The 25,908-nt window shown below is 44.0% G+C and overlaps 11 protein-coding genes across 11 annotated transcripts; 6 read left to right on the top strand and 5 right to left on the bottom strand.

Annotated features, from left to right (window-relative positions):
• Positions 1-241: 241 nt before the first annotated feature.
• Positions 242-1,205, top strand: FA14DRAFT_160585 (GrpE-domain-containing protein). Its single transcript, XM_025498741.1, has one exon. It carries the CDS (start codon positions 262-264, stop codon positions 1,063-1,065), a length of 804 nt encoding a protein of 267 aa, XP_025355741.1. The 5' UTR covers positions 242-261; the 3' UTR covers positions 1,066-1,205.
• Positions 1,206-1,512: 307 nt separating this feature from the next.
• On the top strand, positions 1,513-3,787 carry FA14DRAFT_160584 (polyadenylate binding protein). Its single transcript, XM_025498740.1, has one exon. It carries the CDS (start codon positions 1,735-1,737, stop codon positions 3,739-3,741), a length of 2,007 nt encoding a protein of 668 aa, XP_025355740.1. The 5' UTR covers positions 1,513-1,734; the 3' UTR covers positions 3,742-3,787.
• A 512-nt stretch (positions 3,788-4,299) lies between these two features.
• Positions 4,300-5,624, top strand: FA14DRAFT_184620 (uncharacterized protein). The gene has a single exon (XM_025501400.1). The coding sequence runs from the start codon at positions 4,483-4,485 to the stop codon at positions 5,506-5,508; it is 1,026 nt and encodes a 341-aa protein (XP_025355739.1). The 5' UTR covers positions 4,300-4,482; the 3' UTR covers positions 5,509-5,624.
• Positions 5,625-5,890: 266 nt separating this feature from the next.
• Positions 5,891-6,710, bottom strand: FA14DRAFT_160583 (uncharacterized protein). The gene is made up of 3 exons (XM_025498739.1): positions 6,169-6,710; positions 6,078-6,084; positions 5,891-6,010 (listed from the first exon to the last, which is right to left on the bottom strand). Exons 1-3 carry the CDS (start codon positions 6,499-6,501, stop codon positions 5,934-5,936), a joined length of 417 nt encoding a protein of 138 aa, XP_025355738.1. The 5' UTR covers positions 6,502-6,710; the 3' UTR covers positions 5,891-5,933.
• Positions 6,711-7,119: 409 nt separating this feature from the next.
• FA14DRAFT_172075 (uncharacterized protein) lies at positions 7,120-9,075 on the top strand (the record flags this gene model as incomplete). Its single annotated transcript, XM_025500375.1, has 1 exon — positions 7,120-9,075. One exon carries the CDS (start codon positions 7,120-7,122, stop codon positions 9,073-9,075), a length of 1,956 nt encoding a protein of 651 aa, XP_025355737.1.
• A 102-nt stretch (positions 9,076-9,177) lies between these two features.
• Positions 9,178-11,385, bottom strand: FA14DRAFT_41796 (putative phosphoenolpyruvate carboxykinase). Its single transcript, XM_025502319.1, has one exon. It carries the CDS (start codon positions 10,993-10,995, stop codon positions 9,331-9,333), a length of 1,665 nt encoding a protein of 554 aa, XP_025355736.1. The 5' UTR covers positions 10,996-11,385; the 3' UTR covers positions 9,178-9,330.
• Positions 11,386-12,703: 1,318 nt separating this feature from the next.
• Positions 12,704-14,479, top strand: FA14DRAFT_172073 (uncharacterized protein). Its single transcript, XM_025500374.1, has one exon. The coding sequence runs from the start codon at positions 12,787-12,789 to the stop codon at positions 14,419-14,421; it is 1,635 nt and encodes a 544-aa protein (XP_025355735.1). The 5' UTR covers positions 12,704-12,786; the 3' UTR covers positions 14,422-14,479.
• FA14DRAFT_160579 (uncharacterized protein) lies at positions 14,433-15,084 on the bottom strand. The gene is made up of 2 exons (XM_025498738.1): positions 14,777-15,084; positions 14,433-14,714 (listed from the first exon to the last, which is right to left on the bottom strand). The coding sequence occupies exons 1-2, from the start codon at positions 14,800-14,802 to the stop codon at positions 14,546-14,548; spliced, it is 195 nt and encodes a 64-aa protein (XP_025355734.1). The 5' UTR covers positions 14,803-15,084; the 3' UTR covers positions 14,433-14,545.
• Positions 15,085-15,233: 149 nt separating this feature from the next.
• Positions 15,234-17,338, top strand: FA14DRAFT_160578 (putative vacuolar protein sorting protein VpsB). The gene has a single exon (XM_025498737.1). It carries the CDS (start codon positions 15,310-15,312, stop codon positions 17,290-17,292), a length of 1,983 nt encoding a protein of 660 aa, XP_025355733.1. The 5' UTR covers positions 15,234-15,309; the 3' UTR covers positions 17,293-17,338.
• A 97-nt stretch (positions 17,339-17,435) lies between these two features.
• Positions 17,436-19,228, bottom strand: FA14DRAFT_160577 (uncharacterized protein). The gene is made up of 3 exons (XM_025498736.1): positions 18,901-19,228; positions 18,443-18,821; positions 17,436-18,220 (listed from the first exon to the last, which is right to left on the bottom strand). Exons 2-3 carry the CDS (start codon positions 18,818-18,820, stop codon positions 17,870-17,872), a joined length of 729 nt encoding a protein of 242 aa, XP_025355732.1. The 5' UTR covers position 18,821; positions 18,901-19,228; the 3' UTR covers positions 17,436-17,869.
• A 1,187-nt stretch (positions 19,229-20,415) lies between these two features.
• On the bottom strand, positions 20,416-25,536 carry FA14DRAFT_41495 (ras GEF). Its single transcript, XM_025502317.1, has one exon. The coding sequence runs from the start codon at positions 25,349-25,351 to the stop codon at positions 20,504-20,506; it is 4,848 nt and encodes a 1,615-aa protein (XP_025355731.1). The 5' UTR covers positions 25,352-25,536; the 3' UTR covers positions 20,416-20,503.
• Between the last annotated feature and the right edge of the window lie 372 nt (positions 25,537-25,908).

The following is a 25,908-nucleotide window of genomic DNA, read 5'->3' as shown; positions in this document are numbered from 1 at the left end:
AAAAGCTGTGTTGGTCCATATCATTCATTATTCATTACGCCATTAGGCAGGGATTAGAGTTAAGCCGAAATGGAGGTAATCACGTGAAATAAAAATTATTCTTTGATTTTTGGAAGCGGAGGTAAATGGAAGGTACGATATTGTTCGATTACGCTTACATGTGCGAACGATTGATTTAGGATAGCATAATCTTCTTATTGCCGGTAACTTGACATCTTGCGTTGTAATCACCAACGCTATACTCAGAAAATCCGACAAATCATGCGTATCACTCCATCAGTATCCAGACCTCTCTCACAGGCCATCAAATCCACATCGACTAGCTCTTGGTCAAGTGGAGCAGCCGCCACTACTACTGCTATGCGTTCTGCCGGCTGGATGTCCATGCCATCCCGAATGGCTACTCAACCAATGCTACGGACACCATTCTCTACTTCTTCAAGAGTGCAACAAACTGCTGAAGAAAAGAAAGAGACAGAGAACAAAGCAGCAGGTGAAGCAATGGGTGCAAAAGACGGAAAGGCAGAATCAGCAGGAGAAGCAAGTGAATTGGACAAACTACAGGCAACAATAAAAGAAAAGGATGTCAAAATAAAGGAACTAACGGATGCAGTATTGTATGGAAAAGCCGATTTGCAAAACGCACAAAGACGTGCTCAAGAGGAAAAGTCACAAGCAGGTGACTATGCTATCACAAAGTTTGCAAGAGATCTCACCTCATCTCTTGATATTCTCAATTTGGCCTTACGTTCTGTACCTGAGCCTCTACGCAAGGCACCTGAAGATGCAAAATCGTTGGATGATCCAAGAAGAGCCATTTCTGAGCTATACAGCGGAGTGGAATTAACTTCAAAATCGATTTTGGATATGTTGAAATTACACGGTGTGACCGTATTTGATCCTACTGGAGAGAAATTCAACCCTCAAGAGCATGAAGCTATGTTCCAAGCACCCGTACCCGGCAAAGAGCCAGGAACAGTTTTGGAATGTTCAAAGGTTGGTTTCCGTATCAAGGACCGAGTTTTGCGTGCGGCTCAAGTGGGAGTCGTTCAAGAAACCTCATAGATGTAAATGCTTGATCATATAATTGTACTATCATAAAACACTGTCATTCATATCTTTTGTCTACATGCAATCTTTATCACCACTTCCAGCAAAAGATGTTAATTTTGTGACATGCTTAGAGCTTATTCTCTTGCAGCGGTAGAGTCATGAATATAATTGACTGCATACCGAATAAAGTACTCGTGCCTTCTTTCGCGCTCGCGTGTCAAATGAGAGAAAATAAAAAAGGCAAACAAAGGGCGTGTGTGTACGTGTAAATGCGCGCTTCGATAGGGAAATTTGGTTGGCGTTTCAGGGCTGAAGGAGGAGAGAAAAAAAAAACCTGAGCAACTGTTTAGGCTTGCATGAAATAATTTTTTTTCTCTCGCGCTCGCTGGAAATAGAATGAGGATGCCAAACGTTTAAAATCCTTTCCCTTTTCCATCACATCACAAAAATCCAAAAAAATCCAAAAACGGTTTGACAACTGTTCAGTTGATCAAACTTAACTTTACGCAAAAAAAACTCAAAAAAAGTTGAAAATTTGGAAAAGCACAAAGATTGTATTGGAGGCGTTTTGATCTTGATTCACCTTCTTCCCGACCACACATAAAAGCCAAAAAAGACGAATTGTATTTTAAATTATAACTTCTTCTTTTCATCCTTTCTCATTCTATCATCATCAACAACATGTCAGCAACCGTTTCTCCTGCTGTTCAAGCGGCTGAATTGCCTTCCACAAACGGAAAGACCGAGCAGCCGGCTGCCGGTGAAACTGCAGCTACCAATGGCGCCTCTTCTCCCAAATCAGCTGCAGCCACTACTGCCAAACAACAAGCCAGTCAAGCTGCAAACGATGGCTCTCAACCCAACACTTCATTGTACGTTGGTGAATTAGACCCAAGCGTGACTGAAGCCATGTTGTTCGAAATTTTCAACATGATCGGTCCTGTTTCCAGTATCCGTGTTTGTCGTGATGCCGTCACCCGTCGTTCTTTGGGTTACGCATACGTCAACTTCCTCAACTCTAACGATGGAGAACGTGCAATGGAACAATTGAACTACTCTTTGATCCGCGGTCGTCCTTGCCGTATCATGTGGTCTCAACGTGACCCTGCCTTGCGTAGAACTGGTCAAGGTAACATCTTTATCAAGAATTTGGATGAAGGTATTGACAACAAGGCTTTGCACGATACATTCTCCGCTTTCGGTAACATTTTGTCTTGCAAGGTTGCTGTTGGTGAGGCCGGTAGCTTAGGTTACGGTTTCGTCCATTACGAAACCCAAGAAGCCGCTGACAACGCCATCGAGCACGTCAACGGAATGTTGTTGAACGACAAAAAGGTTTACGTCGGTAACCACATCCCCAAGAAGGAGCGTTTGCAAAAGATTGAAGAAGCCAAAGCTCGTTTCACTAACGTTTATGCCAAGAACGTTGACCCTGAAGTGACTCCTGAAGAGTTCGAAGCATTGTTCACTAAATTCGGTCCCATCACTTCATGCGCTTTATCCATTGATGAGGATGGTAAGAGCAGAGGATTCGGTTTTGTTAACTACGAAAACCATGATTCCGCTCAAAATGCAGTCACTGACTTGCACGATATCGACTTCCACGGTCAAAAATTGTTCGTCGCTCGTGCTCAAAAGAAGACTGAACGTGAAGAAGAATTACGTCGTTCTTACGAAGCTGCCAAGAACGAAAAGTTGTCTAAATTCGAGGGTGTTAACCTTTACCTCAAAAACATTCCTGAAGAATTCGATGACGAACGTTTGCGTGAAGAATTTGCACCTTACGGTACCATCACTTCATGCAAGATCATGCGTGCTCCCTCAGGTATCTCTCGTGGCTTCGGTTTCGTTTGCTACTCTGCTCCAGATGAAGCAAACAAAGCCGTTGCTGAGATGAACGGTAAGATGATGGACAACAAGCCCCTCTACGTCGCTTTAGCTCAACGCAAAGAGACACGTCGTCAACAATTGGAAGCTCAAATCATGCAACGTAACCAATTGCGTTTGCAACAACAAGCTGCTGCTGCAGGTGGTATGCCAGGTTACCCTGGTCAACCAATGTACTACCCCCAACCTGGCTTCCCTGGTCAACCTGGAGGTGGAATGATGCAACGTCCTCGTTATGCTCCTGCTGGAATGATGCCTCAAGGAATGGGAATGCCATACGGTCAAGGTCCACAACAATTCCCAGGTGGTGGAATGATGCCTCCTCAAGGCTACAGACCACCTCGTCCACGTGGTGCACCAAATGCTGGCGGTATGCCAGGCGGTGTCCGACCTGGAATGGTGAACGGTGGTATGGGCGGACAAGGCGGTCCTCGTCCCGGTCAACCTATGCCCGGACAAATGGCACCCCGTGGAGCAGTTCCACCAGCAGGTGCTCGTCCCGGTCGTCCTCAAGCATCTCCTAACGGACAACCTGCTCTCACCGCTGCTGCTTTGGCCAATGCAGGACCTGAAGAGCAAAAGCAAATGTTGGGTGAGGCTATTTACCCAAAGATTGCTGCAAGTCACTCTGAATTGGCCGGTAAATTGACTGGTATGATTTTGGAATTGCCCGTTAGTGAATTGTTGCATTTGCTCGAAGATACGGAGGCTTTGGATGCAAAGGTTGCCGAAGCATTGGATGTGTTGCGTGAATTTGAACGTAATGACGCTGCTCAAGCTCCCGCTGCTGCTGAAGAATAAGTATGTGTTCTCGCTTAATGATCCCCCCCCCCCTTTCTTTTTGTTTATGAATTATTAGTCACTTTTTCTTTCATTCTTTTCTTCGTCGCCATTCGAGCAAGATGTCAATCTCAATATCTTGTTCATTCTTTCTCTTTTATGATTTCTTCTTTTATTCCACCCCTCAAAAGTGTTCGGAATGCGGGTTTGGTCGTCCGCTTTCAATGCAATCTTTTCCTTGTCTGACAATGTGTGTGGTGTGCGGTGATTGATGAATTTGAATGAAAACGCGTCAAAGTGTGTAAAATACGCCCAATCCATTGCGATCCGTCATGAAGCGGATTTCCGTTCGCTACCTTTTTAAAAGAGTTGAATTGTTTGAAAACAAACAAATATTATGCCAGGCAGTCTTTCAGTACAAGGGGTAAAATATATGATCCAACAATTATGCGATCGATCCGGAAAGTTGAAAGACATTTTTGAAAAGAAAAAAAGTATAAATGGCCAATCGGAGAACAAACACACACAAACACAGACTTTTTGCTTTACGCCCTTTTGTATAACTGCGCCACATCATATATGCAATTTTGTTGCTGCTGGTGTTATTACTGGCTTCGGACCTGCATTCTACAGACTGTTCCGTCATTTATTGTGTAGAGCTGAAATAAACACACTGCCTCCGTTACAATTTGATTGCCACCCATCATCTTCTCCTGAAATACATCATCATCACCACCTCTTTCAACTCACGGTGATCAAAATATGACATCAAGAGGATTATTTTCAACTTCATCTTCTTATTCTGATTCGTTCAATTACTCAAACGATCATCATGCTCCCACTGAAGAAAGGGAACATTATGAATCCATTTTAAGGATCAAACAAGAACGCGCAAGAGAACAAAGGGAATTATTGAAATACATGTGTAATGTACCAACGGCAAATAGACATGCAGCAGCAAGGGCAGCAACATTGTTAGGAGAAGAAACAATAATGGAAGAATGCGCAAGATCATCAACTTTTGCAACTGAAGCGCGTATTGCTATTGGATTAGACGAAGAAAGTTGTTTGGGAGCCGTTTCAGATTCAATGGATTCATGGAGAAAAGCAGAATCAAATAGAAATAAAGAACTTGCTGCAAAAGTTGTTTCTTCGCTGGATGAATTATTTTCACCTTCTCAAGAAGATTTTGCCGTTCGAAGACCTTCAAGTTCACAAACTAGTCTTCCTCCTGCCACACCTTCACGTTCTCCTTCTGCACTCTCTTATCATCGTGGATTTGTGTCAACTTCACCTACTACCAAATCTCAGGCTAGCTCACAATGCTCGCAAGGGATTGATGATGATGAATTAGAAGCGCGTCTATGTCCACGAACGATTCAGTACTTCAGTGCACCTAACAGCTACCAAAGGACATGGGGAGGACAACGTCCTGCCACACCACAAACAACTAGTGATTATGGAAGACGAGCATCAGAGAATGATGCAACCAACGTTTTTCGTGTTCCGATCAGCGATCGGATCCCGAACAACACCCTTTCACAAAAAAGTGCTCAGCGTGTTCAATTTCAACAAGGTGATGACACGTTTGAGGGAAAACCATTCGAACGTAGTCAATCATCCAGCAACCTCTTATCGTCCCGTTTGATCGGCGGAAGAAAGATGGGCGAAAGGAGATTAAACATGTCTTGTGATCGTTCAGCAGCACCATCACCCGTTGAATCAAGTTATACATCTGTCAGATTTGAAGAAACTTTGAATAGGATGGCCAAATCGGCCAATACGTAAAATGCCTGATCTCATTTTGCTTTGTTTGTCTTTCGTAACTCTTTTCTTTTTCTCTCTTTGGTATACCCTACTGCATTCATACCCGTAATACGCTTTGCTCTTCTTTTTCTCTTTTTCACTCTCAATCGCATATGTACATCATTTCTTGTCAACAATCGTTCATAGATAGATACCTCGAATAAAATTGTTCCTACTTTGAGAGGAGTGTGCTAGCGAACATCAATCAGTTCAAGATGAGGAGTTCAAGTACGCATATATCCAGGTGAGGAGGCTCCTGCAATCATAATTCTCACAGAATCACTCAGTTATCGCCCATTTTCGAAAGTACTGCAATGCTGAAAACGTCAGCATATGATCAAAGTGTATATATTGCAAGTCGTGACCTATTACAGATAGAGATGGTAACGACAGCGATTTAAGTCTCTCTAGAATCCTTTGCCGGTTACCGATCTTCCTTCATCTTTAGTGGCGTAGAACTTCTCTAGGAATGTGACGGGTTGTGCTGTAAAGGGAAATAAAAGATTGTCAGTTTCGCTTGTAGAACAGAATGAAGTCTTTCAAGTACTTACGTTGTGTCTAATGGTGCAGCAATAGCGCAATATGATGAGAAGGTCAGAATGTCAGCATACTTTTCCCTCGACATGAATCTTTCATACTCACCTCTTCTTCGGCAAACAATTTCAACATATGTGGTACCTGTTTCCAAGCATTGATTGTTTCTTGAAATTCGACCTGTCCTTTATGTAACATAACATCAATCACTGCCAAATCATCAACATGACGATTCTTTTCGAACATTTGACGATATTTTGCTCTTAAAGTTGAAGGTGGAATGTCCATCGCAAACAAAGAAACGATTTCAGGTGCAGAACGATAATATTGACGATATAGTGCTAATGCTCGCGCTCTTGCATCTGCTCTTGATGTTGATACTTGAGCAGGTCTTGCCAATCTGGTTGGAATGGTTACCCGTAGTACTTGTGTGGAACGCATGATATAATGTATGTTGTAAAGGTGAGCAACTAATGTTGATGGAGATGGAGAAGATGTCCGCCAACTCTTTAGCCAGCCTCTCTCTCCAGCCAATCAATCCTTAATAACGCGTTTCCAACACAAAAGTCGGGCTAATAGCTTATCACGTGTTGGTCGGCGTAGAATACAGTGGTACCACCCACAGGCTTTAAGCTGATGCGCCATAAAATCAGCCACAAAATTGAGATATCCGAGAAATTAAGGTAGGCTTTGCTTTTGTATTTGTACAAGCAGGGGCCGAAACAATAAAAGGAGGTCCTGACATTAGTAGTCTTGCTAACAAAAGAGATGAACAGACAAGGCTGCTGCATAGAAGGAATGCCTTGACCTGCAAAAGAAGAGCACTACTGCATGCATATGCGTATGACCGTACATAAGATCAGATGATTAACAGCATTCATTTGAGGGGAAATAAAAAGTATAAGATTAACACGATCAAAATCTTAACTCTTACAATCATCCGATCTCTAGTTCAAAGTAATTGAGGCGATGCATATGCCGTAAAGGAAGCATTAACCCGACTGCCTTTGCTCTTCTTTGCTTTTCCATCTGCTTGCTACTTGATTGAAATTTGCAAAGATGCCCACAATGCCAAGCTTACCTTCACGCAGCAAATTCAAGATCTGGCCAGGAAAAGGAGGCAAAGATGGCACACAAACAAATGACGAACGAAAGGATTCATTAGATGGTCCTTTAGAGAAAGAAATTGCTGGAAGTGCGGATACACCAGCCCAAACAACAGAGGAAAAGGAAGAAGAAGGAAGGCCTTTAGCAAAAGATATAAAAGCACGCAGGATAGCCAATGAGAGACTGTACAATGCAGCAGAGGCATATCATTCTGCTTTGGCGAAAAAGAAGCCATTGCCTTTTGAGTTGCAACATGCCAATGCATTAGAAGCAAGTATGACATTGGACGAATTATCCAACAAATGTGCTACAATATACCCAACATGCCCCGAAAGAATACGAGAAGCGGCAAAGGATGCATCACAAAACGTTACGGGAAGCAAGGATAAAGTGTTACCTGTGGAGGCACTTGGAGTAGCGATGGCTGTAAGTGCTCCTACATACAGTAAAGCAGGTAAAGCAGAAGGCAAAGAAGGACCTTGCCTGAGTCGAAATGAAGCCTATAGCTCACATCTCGGCCTTCTTGCAAGTGTCCACCTAGCATTGGGACAAGCGCAATCAAAATTCACAGAAAACTTGTCCTCCTCCTTACTCACCCGATTGGCAAGAACACAAGCTTCAATCGATTCACTTCGATCGGCAGAAAAAGTGTGTGACAGTGCACGGGAAAAGATGGAAGCGGCGGAGAAAAAGCGTGATAAGGCGAGAGACAAGGGAGAGAACAAACGTGAATTAGAAGATGAAGCAAGACAAGCGAGAGCTACATATGAAGAAGCATCTGCTGATGTGGAAACTAGGGTTGCCATTTTAACGGAAGCAGAACAAGAAGGTCCTGGTTCAGGTGTAGGAATCGTCAAAGAGTATATCGACTTGCAGCTGGAATGGGTCAAAGCTCAATACGAAATTCTAGCTGGTACACAGGCTTCTCTTTTGCAATACAAAGAGAAGCCGGCAACCAATCGTACAAACAGCTCATTCGCAAGACCACTTCCTGCAACTTCTACAAATGGTGCCACAAACACCACACGCGGTCGTGCCAATTCTTCTCCCAAAGTACGAGGATCAATAGTTCTCCCGAATCATTCAAAGTCTGCCAGTGTTTCTAAACCGCCTTCAAGACCGGCATCTTCGCGTGGTGCAAGTTCGAGTAGTGTGCCAAAGGTCAACAGTGATGAAAGGCCAACGTTGGCCAATACCAGCGGACGATCGGACTCGTTCAGCAATGCAGAGCAGAAGACGGCCAGCATTCGATCTCGAGGTGAATCGATCGGCAAACTTGGTGGGCGTTTAAACTCGGTTCTGGGTAGGAACAACTCTTCCAATGATGTTGTGAAGTTGACATCTGTACCGAAACAAGAAAGTGGATCAAGTAATGAAGCCAAAAATGTTGGTAATACGACATGGACATCATCTTTACTTTCACGCAAACGTGATCCTTCTGCAAAAGCATACAAATCAATGTCACCTACCGAAGCCGGTGGAATGCTCTCGGCACATGACCGTGATCTTTCTCACGTAAGAGAAGGCACTGATCAAAGTTGGGATGATTCACATCAACAGCTTGAAGTGGAATCGGGAGTTTCGTTTGGTGGATTGGATGATGATCACGGTGATTTTAGACGTGCAAGTGAAGGAATTGGAGGTCTTGATCTGGGGCCTCAGGTCGTCCATGCTTCACATGAAGATGATGTGGGAAGTCATCCACAATATCATGCCCATCAACATACTGGTGGCTCATTAGCCGCTCCTAATTCTTCTCTGAGCGCTCAATGGACCGGCTTCACCTCTGCTTCTTCGGAAGGAGGCGATCCTTTTGGCGGCAGTACCGAATACGATGCTTCCATGCCTAATTCACCCTTCATACTTCAAGATAAACCAACAGCACTGGCATCTCCCCGCGAGAAGTGAAATAATAGGCAACTACTTATATGAAAAACACAAATTGGGTTCATAGTCACATGATTCGATAATTTAATTCATACCCTCATATTTTTGTGTGCAAAGTTGTTTAACAGTTGATTTATTCTTTCTCAATCACCTCTTCTCTTCTTAAGCACTAGCAAGGCACAACACAATAAACGCACAAATGGTTTTAAGCGATATGTGCATTGACGATATAAATAGATGAAAGCATAAAGCAAATAAAAGTGTATATCTGATTAATCAAACTTTTGGTCCAGCGGAAACGACGGCTTCGCTAACGTCAGCCTTGTACTTCTCGAAAGCGTCTGTGAACATTCCGGCCAATTTCTTAACTTCCGTATCGAAAGCAGCCTTTTCGGGCCATGCATTCTTTGGGTTCAAAATTTCTGATGGAACGTTTGTGACTTGTTTAGGTACCTTTAGGTTAAAGATTGGGAAATCTTCATATTCTGCTTTGGCCAATTCACCAGAATGAATTGCGTCCAAAATGGCACGGGTGTACTTCAATGGGCAACGACGACCGTTCTTGGTACCAAAACGACCTCCTGACCAACCGGTGTTGATGAGGTAAGCGTTTGCGTTCACCTTACCCATACGTTCTGCCAACATGGCGGCGTAACGACGAGGGTGCAAGACGATGAAAGGTTGTCCGTAACAAGTGGAGAAAGTTGGGCTTGGCTCAACGATACCATCTTCTGTTCCGGGTGTCTTGGAGGTGTAACCAGCAATAAAGTGGTATTGTGCTTGTTCAGCAGTCAATTTACTGACTGGAGGCAAAACACCAAAGGCATCGCATGTGAGCAAGATGATGTTCTTTGGCAATCCGGCAACGCATGGAATCTTGGCGTTAGGGATGAAATCAATTGGGTATGCGCAACGGGTGTTTTCTGTCAAGTGGGCGTCTTCGTAATCGGGTGTACGTGTGACAGGGTCGAAAGAAACGTTTTCCAAAATGGATCCGAATCTGATAGCGTTGAAAATTTCAGGTTCCTTTTCAGCGCTCAATCCGATACATTTTGCGTAACAACCACCTTCGATGTTGAACACACCATCGTCTGACCAAACGTGTTCGTCATCACCGATCAAACGACGGTGAGGATCAGCTGACAAAGTGGTCTTTCCGGTTCCGGATAAACCGAAGAAAAGAGAAACATCTCCATCAGCACCTTCGTTTGCACTAGAGTGTAAAGACAATTGTCCGAATTTGACGGGTTGTAAGTAGTGCATAACGGTGAAGATACCCTTTTTCATTTCACCAGCATATTCTGTACCCAAAATAACCATCTCGCGACGTTTGAAGTTGATTTCGACAGATGTTGTAGATGTCATACCAGCTGTGAAACGGTTAGCAGGGAATTGACCAGCATTGTAAATGATGAAATCAGGTTCACCAAAGTTTTCCAACTCTTCTCTTGTTGGACGGATCAACATATTGTGCATGAAGAGAGCATGGTAAGCACGAGCACAAATGATGCGCACTTTGATACGGTACTTTGGATGCCAGCCAGCGAAACCGTCAAAGACGTAAATGTCATCACGGGTGTTTAGGTAATCGATAGCACGTTCACGATTAATTTCGAAAGTGTGTTCGTCCATCTTGATGTTAACGGGACCCCACCAAACGTCATCTTTTGAAGAATCTTCGTAAACGACACGTTTGTCCTTTGGCGAACGACCAGTTTTCTTACCACTGAAGTTGATCAAAGCACCACTGCTTGAAATGACGGCACCTTCTTTCTTGATTGCATCTTCGTATAAAGAAGCGACGGGAGCGTTACGTTTTAGATGAATTTTGTCCATATCGAAACCTGCATCAGAGAACAATTTGATGTTGTCTTGTTGCAATAATGCATAATGAGGTTGCGAAGTTGGCAATTCATCGTGATGGTTACCGGGAGAAGTCATGATTGATTATATTGTGTTTGAGATGGGAGGAAAAGGTGACAATATCTGTTTCAAAAAATGATGATGGAAGTGAGAGGAGTAAGTCATTCATTCTAGAAAAAAAGAAGTGGAGCCCATTCCAATCCTTGTATATAATTGGGGGGCCGGCTTGCGGGGCTGGCCGGACATTGAAGATGCAAAAATAATCAGGTCTTCTTTATTGAGTTTTCGTTCAAGGGCACTTGACCTGCTTGATTTTTGCTTTTTCCTCTCACATGCATGGGACAAAGAGTGTCTAGAGCCTCGCTCCGATCGGAGGGCAGAAGAAGCGGTGGGGAAAGAGTGATATAACGCCCTAGCAGCATGCCCGAGAACAAATTAAGCCACGCGAAGAAGTGTAAAAGCGTACTGTGCCAGTGTCTTTTTGCGCGTGAATCCGTGTTGAACCGATACACATGCTTTACCCTGCGACATGCTCTGCTTTTATTTTTTAGCGAGAATAGTAGTGGAGGGTAAAAGATGGAAAATACGGGGTAGGAGTGGAACAACTCTGAATCAAGCCGAGGGTAGTAAAGGGTTCATTTGATTGGCAGAAGGAAGAGTGGGTCTTGCTTGGCTGTTGACTGATGGAGGAATAATCATGACGAGACGGTCAATACTCACCTATACCAAAATGATTTTATGTCAAGGCAATTTTAGTCTATGACAAGTTGAAACGGATTACAGCGAACTTGTTTGATCAAGTTTGTTGCAAAAAAAAGGAGAAAGGATGACAAGAAGGATAAAATAGGATACAAAGAATGAATTGTCATGGGAGAAGTACTTTTATATGTTCATCTTTTCATCCTTCAATTATGCTCGACCGTTTCCGAGATGCTCCTATGAACCTTTTGCTCCTGAATGTATGCTCTCTCAAAATGACAATGTCATGTGTTGGATTGAGATCTTCTATTGACAAAGAGGCACTTCATCTGTATTCCAGCATTGCTCATTGATAGCGTCGATTGCGTACCTGTCTTACCTCTCTCTCTCTCTCTCTTTCTATTCCGCTTTCTCCTCTTCCTCAAATGCACTCTCTATCTGCCTGCGCAGGTATGCCGCTTTTTCCTACATGCTAATCCTACTTGCCCGAAGCCCATAGGAGGCGCACGCGTTGAGGATTAAAAAGCACTACGCCGTCATTGGCCGGGTAGCATCGGAAGTGTTTTAAGCTGGACCTCTAATGTTCATCAGCTCACATTTTTGGCAATGATTGACACTTAAATACAAGATGCTATTGCATGACGCTATTTTTGTACGGACATCGACGGAGTCGGACATTGTCACGTGGTATGCCGAGAACATTGTCCATTAAGGAACTCCGCTTGTCGGCATGAATGCGACTGTTGGCCTCCTTGCTCTTCTGTATATGACATATCATACTATGAGAACGTGCAATGCAGTTGTGGCTTCAATGCTGCTTCGTGATGACATTCATGGATTTTATTGTGTTTGTTCATGAGGAGTGAAAAGCGGAGAAGTACACGTGACTCTTTCCAGTGAGCATCTTGTGGCTCTATGAATAATTAAGCTCGCGTTTGATTCTTCTGGCAATTCTCTAAAGCTGGTATGCTTGCAATTGCTTCTACGCGTAGATGTGCGCACGGTTAATGAGTACACGTATGCACCTACGCCCGCCCTGTGTGTGTGTGTTTAAGCTGAATGGGAAGAACAAGCAAAGCGTATGTACAGCAAATGACAGCAATTACACTAACACCACCTTCTTCCTCTCCCATTTCTTGGTCTCATCATCACCACTAATCAGCAGCAAGGATGGTATTGCTTGCAGCTTCAATTTGTACAAGAGGCGGTAAGCCTGTCATCTCTCGTCAATTCAGAGAGATGCCAAGATCAAGAGTGGAAGCTTTACTTGCTTCATTTCCAAAATTGATTTCGGCAGGTTCACAACATACAACAATCGAAACCGATTCTGTACGATATGTCTATCAGCCGTTAGAAGATCTTTATATGATCTTAATCACAAACAAATCATCCAACATTCTGCAAGACATCGACACTCTACATCTATTCGCAAGAACGGTATCAGATATGTGTAGATCATTGGATGAACGTGAAGTATTACGAAACAGTTTTGAATTATTGGGCGCATTTGATGAAATTGTCAGTTTAGGATATCGTGAAAATGTTGGATTAACACAAATCAAAACGTTTTTGGAAATGGAATCACACGAAGAAAAGATTCAAGAGATTATTGAACGTAATAAAGAGATGGAAGCAAAAGAAGAACTTAAAAGACGTGCAAAACAATTGGAAATGCAACGCAGAGAAGCCGCTCGTCGTGGACAGTCTGCCTTTTCGGGCAACTCTGGTGGCTTTGGTCCTGGTGGAGGATATCAAGGCGTACGTCAATTTGAAGGCGCTGGTGCACAAGCTCCTGTCATTCGTGATACTGGAAGTCCAGCACCTTCTGCACCTGTCGCAAAGCCATTCAAGTCTAAAGGTATGCAACTGGGCAAGAAATCCAAGAACGTCGCATTGATGGGTGAAGAGGAAGATGATTTGAACGGCGCTGCTGCTGCGACCGCTACCGCTGCTACTGTTACGGCAGCTGCTTCTAGTGCACCTGCTGCCGCTCGAGTATCCACCAAAGCTGCTGATCCAGTCGATCTCTTACCTTCTGTAAGACAGGAGAGCGTGCACTTGCTCGTGAAGGAGCGTGTCACATTAGCAGCAGCTCGTGATGGATCTTTGGAATCACTCGAAGTGAAAGGAGACCTTGAATTACGCATCACCGATCCAACTTTGTCGAAATTGGCAATCCAAGTCACACCAGCATCCACCTCCTCTCTCGTTCCTTCTTCTTCTCTTCAATTCAAAACACACCCACATGTCGATAAGGCAGGCTGGGCAGATGGACGTCAAATCCGTCTACGCGATTCGAATAAGCCATTCCCCGTCCGACAAAATCTTGGCGTTCTTCGATGGAGGGCGACAACAAAGGATGAGAGCAGTGTACCTCTCAGCGTTCAATGTTGGCCAAGCCCAGTGGAAGATGGAAGTGGTGCTTGTGATGTGATGATTGAATTTGAATTACAGGCAAGCCAATTGGATCTCCAGAATGTTATCATCACCGTTCCACTTCCTGCTGGAGTGGAAGCTACTTTTGATGCACCGGATGTTGGAACGGCAGAAGCAGGAGATGGAATTTTGGAATGGCATTTGGATGAAATCTCACAATCTTCCGGTGTTACATCTGGTCAATTAGAGATCAGAGTGAATGAAGGAGCACAAGAAGTGGACGTATTCTTCCCAGTTTCGGTTGACTTTGTCTCTTCACAAACATTGTCGGAGATTGCAGTGGCTTCTGTTGTTTCTGCTGAATCATCACAGGCCGTCAATTTCTCTACGCAATCTGTGCTCAGTGCTGAGAATTATCACATCAATTGAGCTTTGCAAATGTATTTAGAATTATGTTTTCAACGATAGTTTACATTACAAAAAAGTCCTTTAGTGATGCTGTAGTGTACAAGGGTGCGATTAGAATACAACGGTCAGAGGTTCGTGAGATGAATTAATTGATCGGCTTGACCAGTCCTCTGGCTATGTTGTAGTAGACGACTGTTGCATCAGAAGCGTGTACGGAGAGGAGGAAGTGGTCTTTTAGTAACGGCACCTCCTTCCCGTCATTGTCTGAAACGTGCAAATCCAGTGTATCAAGAAAGGCAAAGATCTGCTTAAACCTGAGGGGAACAACATAAAGTGTGAGTTCATCTTCGCGATGAAAAGACTTCTGATCACTCACCTTGCTGTTTGTAGGATATCTGTCATTCCACAACACCAGACTACTTCCAAACCTTTTGCCTCCGGTCGTAAGCCGCATATAAGGGTATCCGCATCACTTGCATTCTCATCATCTTGCTGAGATCTAAGCTGCGTTTGCATATCGATCAAACGTAAATGTTGCCATCTTGATGCATATGTTAGATCGAGTAAAGTTTGACAAACACTTGATGCTTGACTTGGATACTTTTCGATAAGTTCTTTCAAATTTCCATGTTGCCGTATTGCGATTTGTATGGATGCGTGTGACATTGTTAGCAGATCAAAGAGTGGAAGATGGTCAAGAAGATAGAGAATGTTCGAAACAGGTTGACTGTCAAAATCGTTCGCGTGTCCGTATTCCGACAAAGTGAGAGGCTTATTTTGGCCTGTGCGTATGCGAGCTTTGCATACTTCTTATACTCTGTTCCACTACATCACTCCTTCTTACGACAACGATCACATTGACTTCATTGGACATTCGAGAATCTCGCCAACAATAGGCATCTCGCCAAAATGGACGTGACCAAAGCGATATCCGCATATATCGAGCGCATCATTGGCACGGTTTCGGGAATGAAAGTTTTGTTATTGGATGCTGAAACGACACCAATCATTTCTACTTCATTAACGCAATCCTTTCTGCTGGCACATGAAGTTTACCTGACTGATAGGATAGACAACACCTCAAGAGATCGAATGCGGCATTTGAATTGCATCGCTCTAATACGACCTACATCACAAAGCATCGAAGCGATCGAACGGGAGTTACGACAACCAAAATATGCGAGTTATGCATTATTCTTTACCAATGTTTTGAAGAAGAGTGAGATTGAAAGGTTGGCAGAAGCTGATGAACACGATGTCGTGAAAGAAGTGCAAGAATATTTCGCCGATTACGTTCCCGTCAATCCTTCTCTGTTTTCGCTCAATTATACAACCCCGCCTTCTCGTCTTTGGTCCAATTCGTCAAATGAATGGGATCCGAAAGCACTCGATAGACACACGAATGGCTTGATCGCCGTTCTGTTGAGCTTGAAGAAGAAACCTGTCGTACGGTACGAACGGATGAGTGCACTGGCGCGAAAGCTTGGAGAAGAGGTACACTACAAGATGCAATCAGAATTACCTTCGCTATTCGATTTCCGCAGAACGGATGCCTCTCCAGTGCTACTCATCCTTGATCGTCGAAATGACCCTGTGACGCCATTGTTGAGCCAATGGACGTATCAAGCGATGGTACACGAAATGATCGGAATCAATAATGGTCGTGTCAGTCTAGCAGGGGCAGAAGGTGTTCGACCGGAAATGCGAGAAATCGTACTTTCTGCCGATCAAGACCCTTTCTTTAGCAATAACTTGTACGATAATTTTGGTGATTTGGGTGCTTCTATCAAGAAATACGTAGAAGATTATCAAGCAAAAACACAATCTTCAGCAAAAATTGAAACGGTTGCGGATATGAAGAGATTCGTAGAAGAATATCCGGAATTCAGAAAATTGGGAGGAAATGTATCAAAGCATGTTAGTCTTTTGGGCGAATTGAGTAAAAGGGTGGAAAATGAGAGCTTATTGGAAGTTAGTGAATTGGAACAAAGTTTAGCAAGTAACGAAAGTCATTCGGCGGATCTACGGAATCTGTATACCCTTTTGGATTCGAAAAAGGTCAAGCCAGATGCAAAGCTACGATTGGCGATCCTGTATGCGCTACGGTATCAAAAGTATTCGGGTAATGAGATTGCCAATGTGGTCAAAAGATTATTACAGGCCGGACTACCGGAATCGAGAGCTGCTTTGGTATTTGTAATGCTGAATCTTGCCGGTGCAGAACAAAGACAAGATGATCTGTTTGCCAATGAAAACTTCTTTTCACGAGGAAAGAGTGCATTGAAAGGATTAAAAGGTGTTGAGAATGTATACACACAACACTCTCCCCATCTATTACAAACGATCGAAAACCTAATGCGTGGAAGACTAAAAGAGACAAGTTATCCTTATGCAGGCGGATCACAACCTCCTCCGATTACGCAAAAGCCGCGGGATGTGATTGTATTTATAATTGGTGGAACAACATACGAAGAAGCCAGAACGGTTGCTTTGACAAATTCACAAGATACTGCTGGTCCAGGTCAAGGAGCAAGGTTTTTGTTAGGCGGAACAACTGTTCATAATTCACAATCTTTTCTTGATATGGTTCAAGATGCTGCTTCTCAATTTCCTTCTTCTATCACCCGTCCACCTGCTGCAAGCGCTTCAGGTCAAGCTCTCAACTTGAACATTGGTCCTGTTCAATTGGCCGTTGGCGGAAGAAATAGCTCAGATAATCAAAGAACAGCAGGGGCAGCAAACAGTTCTGGCGGTCAGATAGCTTTGGGTGGAGCTGGTGGCTTGTTGGATCCAGGTAGAATGGGAGAAGCAGCAGAAGGAGCAAGAGATTTAGCCCAAGGTTTATTTGGCAGACTAAAGGGTGCCGTTGATAATATCAATCTACAAGGATAAATGTACACAAATAGAGTTAACTTATTAAATCTTTAACTTGTCAGACTGAATATAGAATAAGAGAGATATGCATTGCCTCGAATGTGAATAGTCGAGTGAAGGATATTATAGGGTAAAGCAACTCGTTACGATCAACAAAAATAACAGAGGTCGATGAACGAAGATACATGTGTAAGAGAGACAATCAAAACGAGTTAAGGTTGGGAGGGACTGTGCAAACGAAAAAGGGGGTGAATCAAGGAAATAGATGACTCAATAACCATCTACATTCTCGAATCATTAATGGTCCCAATCCCAACAATTGACGGGGTATAAGAGATATAGCCAAAAGCTAGGTCGGGCAAAGGAATAAAAAGATATAAGCTCTTGAAGGTAAAGGACTGTGGGTGCATTTGGATCGATCCAGTAAAATCAATTTGATGAACCACTTCTATTGGTCTTGACCTTGTTAAGCGATCCGAGAAAAGCCGGTGGAAGAGGAGTTGGAGGAAACAGAAAAGAGAAAGGAGGCAATGCTTGAGAGGATTTTGCGATGCACAAAATGTTGGTTGATGCATCGTTACATGCCTCACGCTATTTAAGCAGTGATAGCAGTTGCTGGCTCGGGAGCCTTGACAGCTGGTTCTTCAACCTTTTCAGAAAGAGGAGCGGCTTCTTCTTCCTTTGTTGCAGCTTCAGTAGGAGCAAAGTCCTTCTTTGCCTTTTGGAACAAGTTTCCGACACGGGCTGACAAACGACGGGTCAATTTTTCCTTCTTTGCAGCTTCTTCAGACTTGACGGCCTCTTCGGACTTTGGTGCTTCAGTTGCGGCAGCTTCTTCTGCTTTTGGTGCTTCTTCGGTGGCAGGAGCTGGGGTTTCCTCAACCTTGGCTGGTGCGGCCTCTTCGACAGCAGCTGGGGCTTCTTCAGTCTTGGCAGCTTCAGCTTCCTGTAAATGAGAAAAAGAGCATGTCAGTACACTGTTCTGATTATGTCACCATCATCGTTTGTGAATGACGCGATCACGCTAGTGCGCTTCCGTGACAAGCGCGCGCAAGATAAGCTTTTTTGACGGCCGATATGCAGGGTATATCAACTTTTTTTTTCTTTCTAGTGACCGATAACAGATCGATACCGTGAAGGTGATGTGGATAGAGATTCAAGTACTTACCTCTGTGGCAGCGGCTGGCTTGGCGGTCTCTTCGGTGGAAGCGGCAGTCTCTTCGGTCTTGGCAGCGTCCTTCTTATTGAAGGATTTTGTGCGAGCTTGGAAGGCGGCCAAAAGCTTGTTGAATGTAGATTGACGCTTTTCCTTCTTTGGTGTGGTAGCAGCGGCTTCCTTTGCTTCTTCTGCTGGCTTTTCGGCCTCTTCGGTAGCAGTTGGTGCGGCGGCATCAGCAGCAGGAGCAGCAGCTGCTTCTTCAGCTTTTGGTGCTTCACTCTCGATGGCTGGAGCGGCAGCAGCAGGTGCAACTTCTTCAGCCTTGGTTTCGGCAACGTTGGCAACTGGGGCCTCGGTGGTAGGAGCTGTAGCTTCGACGGCAGACATTCTGTGCAAGGTCAAGATGGAGAGGATGTCAGGTTGTGTGATGATTGAATGCTAGTGATCGTATTGATCTGGATACGTACGTGATGATTGATGAGAAAGAGGTAGTTCGTGTGCGTGTTAGTTTGTACGTCGACGAAAAGTAAGTTTGATTTTGAAGCAAAGTTCAAGAAGTGGATTAATGGGATGATGGTGATAAAAGAAGTAAAAGTTGAGTGGCTGGCACTTTTTTAAACGAAGGAAACGCGGCACAATTGCAACAAAAGCGAATCAAACAAATCAAAGCCTGTGTGTGGTCAATCGATAGCAAATTTGCCTGCAAACACGCCCACCGCTTTTTTTGCTCTCTCTCTTTCTCTTGGCTAGGCAAGGGAATGCCGCTCTGTTTTATTTTTGATACAGTCACATACCTTTAGGCTGAAGCGAGGACCAGGCTTACCTTTGTCACAAATCGATACAGAACAATAATGAGATTTGTATGCCTGTTATACACACAATGTGCATAAACGCGGCAAAACAACGGTATTGCGATAGACAACAATGTGCGCTAATAGAAGACACTCTGATTGTGCCGTGATCGCGCATGAAAAGATAAACAAGTGTTTAAATTAACCTTAACAAGACGGCTTGACTCATGTCCGCGTATCCTGTTTAGGAAAGCCGTGTAAAACAGGAGAGAATGATGAAATGAATAATTAATGCATAAGCTGATGACAAGCAAAAGTCTTTACTGCTTTAATGCCCACTCCCTATTCTGTGCCCTTTTTTTGAATGCAAGTACCCCCTTTTGGCATTTCGTCATTACGGTGATCCGCTCGTTTGAAATGAATGGAGAGGCTGAAGATTTGATTTATTGCATTCAAATATCTGTGCCGAAGAATCTCATGCATCATCAAATTTGACAACCGAAAAAAAAAAGATGCAAGCCAGGAGAATGAAGTATGTTCGTATGTACGCATGCAGCTCAATCGCTCTAGATTATTCGATTTGAACGTCGGAGATATACTACTTGTACGTATGTATGTGTTTGTACTTGTCAAATGCATATTGAAAGCAAAAGTTTAAAAAAGCTTGAAAATGAAAATACGCTAAATAAGCTTTTGTTAACGCTCGCTTAATACACACACAGGAACATCAATATTATTTTATATAAAGAAGTCTAAATTAATTCGGGAGAACTACCTACATGCAGTCAAGGCTCTATGCGAGCCAAGTGAAGGGAGGGATTTGCATGGTGCATATCGAAATACCTGGAGCATCTTTCAATCCGAGAGAACATATTGGACATAACACTTGATACTCACGATCAGAAATACTATGATGATGACGATGATCGTGGAAAGATCCCTTTCCGGTATACTGGTTCAGATATGGAACAATTTATCACGACAGTGGCTTCTTAAATTGATTTCTACATCTTGCCGAATTCGATATATTGTGGCTTATCGGGATAAGCTTATCGAATTACACGTGAAAGTCATTTGTTCAAGATTGATTAAATGCAATTGAATTCACGGTGAAACCCTAGAAGATCGAATGAATGTGCTGTCGAGGAAAAAAGGTCCTCAAGACGAAATAATAATACACTGAAATGAATGAGCCTGGGGGGTATGGTGATAAGTGGGTATGAATAAAAGATTGTGCTGAGATGTGGGAAATTGTAGGGGAAATAGCTAAATACCGTTTTTACGGTTCAGCCATATGAGAGATTACAGTTAATTGTTCTGCTTCCAAACATCGAATTTTGAGTGCTTTGACATAAGCATCCTTATCAGCGCGAAAATTGAATGCGTCCAAGCGATCTTGCAATGCCAAAACTGATTTAACAGTCATGGCTAAAATACGATATTTGTATAAATTAACAAGAGGTGATAATTTGACACCTTTTGGTAATGCATTGAGGTGATCGAATGCGTTTGGATCGGCCAATTTGTTCAAGTGACCAGTTGTTGAATCTATATTAACATCCGCATCAGGCGAAGAAGGTTCAACAAATGTAGGCAAAGCATCATGAACGGCTAAATCCGACAAGAATAAACCAAAGAATGGAATGCAACCGTCATTCAATGCAATTCCACCTGATCGGGATGCTTGTGAATTACTCGTTCCAGCACCACTTCCTTTCATCATTTGTGGCGGTCCGGTCGACGTGATAAGTTCTTCCATTTGACCTTCGATGAGCATTTCTCGCATCGCATTACGTAAATGCTTAAAGTTTCGAGCTGGATTGATGAATGCTTTCAAATCACGTAACATTCGCATCTCCAAAGCTCCAACGCGAGCCCAAGTTTTGCGTAAACGTTCGATCCATGGCGACTGTAGACCCAAGATGATTTGAGTAAGAGTGGCGAAGTTGGATTGATGATAACATTTCCATGCAACCCGAATCAATTTACGAACCACAGCAGCTCGTGCATCGATTGTACTTGTCATGACGATCTCACTTGCTACCCAATTGCATGTCAAATTAAATCTTGCAGTAATTGCTTCGACGCTAGATTCTAGTTGTTGGTTTTGTGCACCAGAATCGGAAGAGGAAGTGGTTTGATTTTGCATCTCGATTCTTTGTCGTGCACGTGATTGATAGAATGCTTCCCAATCCAACACTTGACCACGATGATGTCTTACTTTCCATTGACCAGTCACCAATTCTTGCCAAGCAACTGCACGGAAAAGCTCTACTTCGATCAAGCTGAATTGCTGTGCAATCACGTCAGAATGATAGTCCAATAAGAATGATCGATGAACAGGCGCAACAGTGAGCTTGCGTGTAGCAGGTCTTGCTGATAAAGGTGTTTCTGTAATCCTGGAACGCATTGCGTCATGAGCAGTACCCACAGAGGAAGGACGTCTTGAATGACCGTTGCGGCTTGTGTCTCGCTTGGTAGAAATAGTCGGAGCAGGCGTTTCAACATCTCTTCTTTCATCGTCAGCCTGCACGGAAGTGGTACTATCGGCAGGCAAATCTGTGGCAGCTGCTGCTTCGTAAGATTGTAATAAGCTGGATGTCTTGACATCATCCTTGCGACGTTGCTCGTCACTCTTTTGTGCTTGACTGCGCTCCCACATTCGCTCAACTCTCTTGGCACGTTCGCGTTGTTTGTCCTCATCGATCACACCTTCCAGCCTTCTTAGCGCAGCTTCAACATCACCGGTCTCCTCTTCGTCACTCTCTTCGAGATGCTCAATGCGGAATCCTTTGACAAGTTCATACCCACGTAAAGCCTCGTCTGGGTCCAACATTTCTGATGTAACGACTGAAGTGATGTGCTGAGCGTCACGTTCGGATTGCAGATCTGCTTCAAGACTGCCATAACCTTGATCATTGCCATAATACGAAGCGAGTGACCTTCTCGACTCTGCATATACACGTCCAAGACTGGAAATGCTATCAAAGCTTTGACGGATTGGACCTTCTAATTCCGTAACATTTTGCGCCATTCGCAAATCACGCGCTCCCGGCAACCTTCTCAAAGCTCTTCTGACCATACCATCTTCTTCATCATCGCTGGAAAGATCGATGTCATCAATTTGAACGATATTGCTCGATTGATAATTGCGATTTTGCGTCATGGCAAAAGAGTTGTCCTCTCTTGAGTCTGATCCTTGTCTACTTGCGATTCGCATGCTAGTTGGACTTTGTTCATCCTTCATAGCGGAACGCAATGTTTGATCGCTTTGAAAATGATGAAGCATGTCCTGAGTGGCGCTCAGATGAGATGCAGAATGTGGCGGGGCCTCATTGTCCGACAGATCGAGCTGATTGATCTCTTCTGAAGTGATTGCAATTCCCACTTCTTCATCGTCGTCATCTACAGAAGATTCACCGTTACGAATGCCTAAACCAAATGTCCCTTTATCACTGCCCGTAATCGGAGATCCGCGATGAAGATCGAATGAACTTGCAGGCGTGCTTCTTGTTTGATTGCTACTCAAGCTTGGCGTTGCCTCTTCCGGTCCGGTAGTACCGTCTGATACATGATCTTGACTTTCATCTCCGCTAGATTGACCGGCTTGTTGAGATCGCTTGTGTCGTTTACCATTTGTCGATTGAGACGGATGTAGATCGAAATAATCCAGGAAAGACTCTAACCCTCCTTTAACAAACAAAAGATCTGCGCAAGGCTTTGGCTCTGTATAAGAACCTTCCGAAAAGCCAGATCCGTCATTCAAGAGAGGATTTGTAGAGTTTCTCGTATTCATATGTCGTGTAAAGCGAGAAAGTTTTGAAAACGTTGTCAAGAAAGCACGCGAGAAAGCACCTTGGGATGTTGGCAGAGGCGGTGGTGCCCTGTGTTGTGTATGAACCGGTCGGAATGGCTCAGAGCCCAATGATGGCGTGCCTATTGCGCTTTGCAAAATAGAATTATCAGAAGGACTTTTCGTTAACGCAGCCGCATCGTATGATTCCTCCAAACCTGCTTCTCCAATCTCAAGATTGACAGCAGGGTCACTTCCAGCTTCTGCCAATGCTTCAGGATGAGAATTTGATTCAGGTAATCGTGGTGTGTTTGTCGTATCTGCAAGCAATAGACCGCCTATTCCTACATTTTCGTATGCTGCTTTCAGATTTCGAACGATCTTCTTTAGATTCTTGATGATGGCCAAATCTGCAGGTCTAGAGATCAACATTGGGTCTTGTGATGAGCTGTTCAGCCAATCGGTAAAATCCGTTCGTAAAGCACGATTCGGCAAAAAGTCAAAGGTGAAAAAGTTGGTAAGCCAATATTTGATCACCACATACGTTCGTACTCGAACGATCTTCCTTTTTGCCTCCTCTTTCTCACTTCCACTGCCTGTAAGAGTCCACTGAAATCGAACCTTGAGCAATCTCAGCAGTTCGCGCGGCGATGTGAATGCTCGATATGTGTAAAAGAAGTCGGTCATGAATCTGTTGTCGATATGTGACGTCAATTCTGCCACAATGTATGGCATAGAAGCAGCAATGAGAAAAGCGCCATTCTTGGGATAAAGTATGCTGTGTTGAGATTCTTCCAAACCCCCTTTCCTGTTTGAGGCGGGTGAAGGAGATAATAGCTTGCTTGAAACCCCTGCTCCTGAGGACCCATCACCGGTATCGTTTGACGAAATCGAAGCACGAACACTACCACGCTTTCGTGTTGGTACACCAGCGTGTCGAGGAGAGCTCATCGTCTTTGGAGAATCGATTGGTTGCACATCTACCTCGCCTTGACGAGAGCACAGCACCAGCGTTCCATCTTCCTCTGACGCATTGCGCACAGCCCATAGAGCAAATCTAGGATCATCTCCCGGCAAAGCTGAGGTGGATGCTTCACTACGATCTGTAGAATTAGCCGACGATTCACGAGTACGTTTGGCAGATCCAGCAGTAGATGCGACAGGCGAAGAAGTGGAAGAAGCGTTCGATCGAACAGATTGTCGATGTGGGGAGTCATTTTGCAATACGTCAAATATCTTGGCAGGATCAGCTTCTTCATTGGAGATAGACTCTACCTCTGAGTGTGCATCATTGTCATCTACCTTGTTTATCGGGCTCGCTTCAACTGTAGGCGAGTTGGCAAACATTTGGTGCATATCGCTGAACAATGGCTGTCCCATATCTGCCATACGTGGAATTGGCGAGCGGTTCCATCGATCCGTAGCTTCTTGTCGGATTGAGGCACTACGATCCCGTTGCAGAACCGGAGCACCAAAAGGCGAGATTGAACGCCAAGTTGCATCGGAAGGTCGAGCAGAGAATAAAGAGGGTTTATCTTGCGATGCATTTCTTCCTGCTGAACGTCGATCATCGTTCGATATGCCTTTGCTGGATTTCGATGGCGAGGATATCGCTGGACTTCCATCTGTCCAAGAATAATCTTCAGCGCTGATGCCTTGACGCAATCCTAATATTGCACCTAATACATCACCTCGTTGAAGTTTGTCAGGTCGTGGAGAACCTGATGTTTCAGCAAGCATACGTTGATCCATCTCTTCTTCTTCTCGGTGGGCAGAAGCATCATTTGACCTTGTTGCCGAACTGCTGCCAGCGTTACTTCCATTCAAGACCCGAAAAGCTGAAATGGATCGGGCCACGCGTAACGTTCGACTTGAAGGTTGCTTCTTTCTTTGTTTGCGAAGTGAGGAAGATGGAGAATCCATTCCAGGATCGTACCCAGCTTCATCTGCTTCATTTGATTCTCTGCTCGTGTCTCCACTCGTATCAAATATCTGTCCTGTCTCATGCATTGCGGCCGCCGCGCTTGAGCCAACATTAGCCTGATGTCGGTACGTCAAATGATATACAGTCCGACCATCGGCTTTGGTTCTTGCGAGGATCCGGAATGGAGTACCCAATCCTAAGTCCTCCTCTTCGCCATCATCTGTTTTGTTCATTGTGATATCTTGGGTGGATGCCGTTCTTCGATGAGAACGCATAGAAGCACGTATCTCTTCGGGTGATTTGAGATTGATGCCATATTTGACTGCAATCAACTTTACAGCATTCCAATTGGTCGTTTCAACATCAGCAAATGATTCAATAGGCGCAATAGACGTTCGAGGAGCAGACATCTTGGCTTCCTTTAGAGCGGTTGCGGGATTGAATCTGGATGTGGTCGTGGAGCTTGTGAGAAGATGATGCGCTCTCGGTCGTCAAGGTCGTTAGAAATTGTGCCTGTGATGGCTGTTCGTATGATGAAGAGCAATTCTCTGGCTTTGATCTGGTCTTTTGGTCGTAAAGGATGTTGATTGTCGCACGGTAAGCTTTTTTATAAACATCCGAAGCAGGTTGTTTCGCTTTCTTCTGTGGAGTTGCGGATGCTAATGGCGGATTCGATTCTTGTTGCTTCTTGAGGCCAGGCTGGCTACTCTGATCGTTATTTGATTGCCGGTCAGAGATATAGATATGATGATCTACTCTTATCTTAGAACATGGTCGTATTATATGCTGGATGAGAGGTCGGATGGATGCACGCGATAATTAAGCGCGATAAGATGTTGTTTCTTCAATAAGTAGTTTTCGTTAATGACTTTGTGTTGTTGTTTGATGTGATTTGATTTCGTGATGATAAAGATAGTATGATTTCCACAACCTTTTCTGTGTGACTGGAGTGTGGATGGATGGATGG

This window comes from Meira miltonrushii (assembly GCF_003144205.1).
Source record: "Meira miltonrushii strain MCA 3882 unplaced genomic scaffold FA14scaffold_2, whole genome shotgun sequence".
NCBI classification, from domain to species: Eukaryota; Fungi; Basidiomycota; class Exobasidiomycetes; order Exobasidiales; family Brachybasidiaceae; genus Meira; species Meira miltonrushii.
This window is presented reverse-complemented; position numbering and strand designations above follow the sequence as displayed.

Coding starts and splice junctions, on each gene's coding strand:
- FA14DRAFT_160577 (XM_025498736.1), bottom strand. CDS start 18,820: ATGTCTGCCGTCGAAGCTACAGCTCCTACCACCGAGGCCCCAGTTGCC. Junction 18,221..18,442: donor AGCCAGCCGCTGCCACAGAG/GTAAGTACTTGA, acceptor TCTCATTTACAG/GAAGCTGAAGCTGCCAAGAC.
- FA14DRAFT_160578 (XM_025498737.1), top strand. CDS start 15,310: ATGGACGTGACCAAAGCGATATCCGCATATATCGAGCGCATCATTGGC.
- FA14DRAFT_160585 (XM_025498741.1), top strand. CDS start 262: ATGCGTATCACTCCATCAGTATCCAGACCTCTCTCACAGGCCATCAAA.
- FA14DRAFT_160584 (XM_025498740.1), top strand. CDS start 1,735: ATGTCAGCAACCGTTTCTCCTGCTGTTCAAGCGGCTGAATTGCCTTCC.
- FA14DRAFT_41796 (XM_025502319.1), bottom strand. CDS start 10,995: ATGACTTCTCCCGGTAACCATCACGATGAATTGCCAACTTCGCAACCT.
- FA14DRAFT_160583 (XM_025498739.1), bottom strand. CDS start 6,501: ATGCGTTCCACACAAGTACTACGGGTAACCATTCCAACCAGATTGGCA.
- FA14DRAFT_184620 (XM_025501400.1), top strand. CDS start 4,483: ATGACATCAAGAGGATTATTTTCAACTTCATCTTCTTATTCTGATTCG.
- FA14DRAFT_41495 (XM_025502317.1), bottom strand. CDS start 25,351: ATGTCTGCTCCTCGAACGTCTATTGCGCCTATTGAATCATTTGCTGAT.
- FA14DRAFT_160579 (XM_025498738.1), bottom strand. CDS start 14,802: ATGACAGATATCCTACAAACAGCAAG. Junction 14,715..14,776: donor GATATCCTACAAACAGCAAG/GTGAGTGATCAG, acceptor TGTTCCCCTCAG/GTTTAAGCAGATCTTTGCCT.
- FA14DRAFT_172073 (XM_025500374.1), top strand. CDS start 12,787: ATGGTATTGCTTGCAGCTTCAATTTGTACAAGAGGCGGTAAGCCTGTC.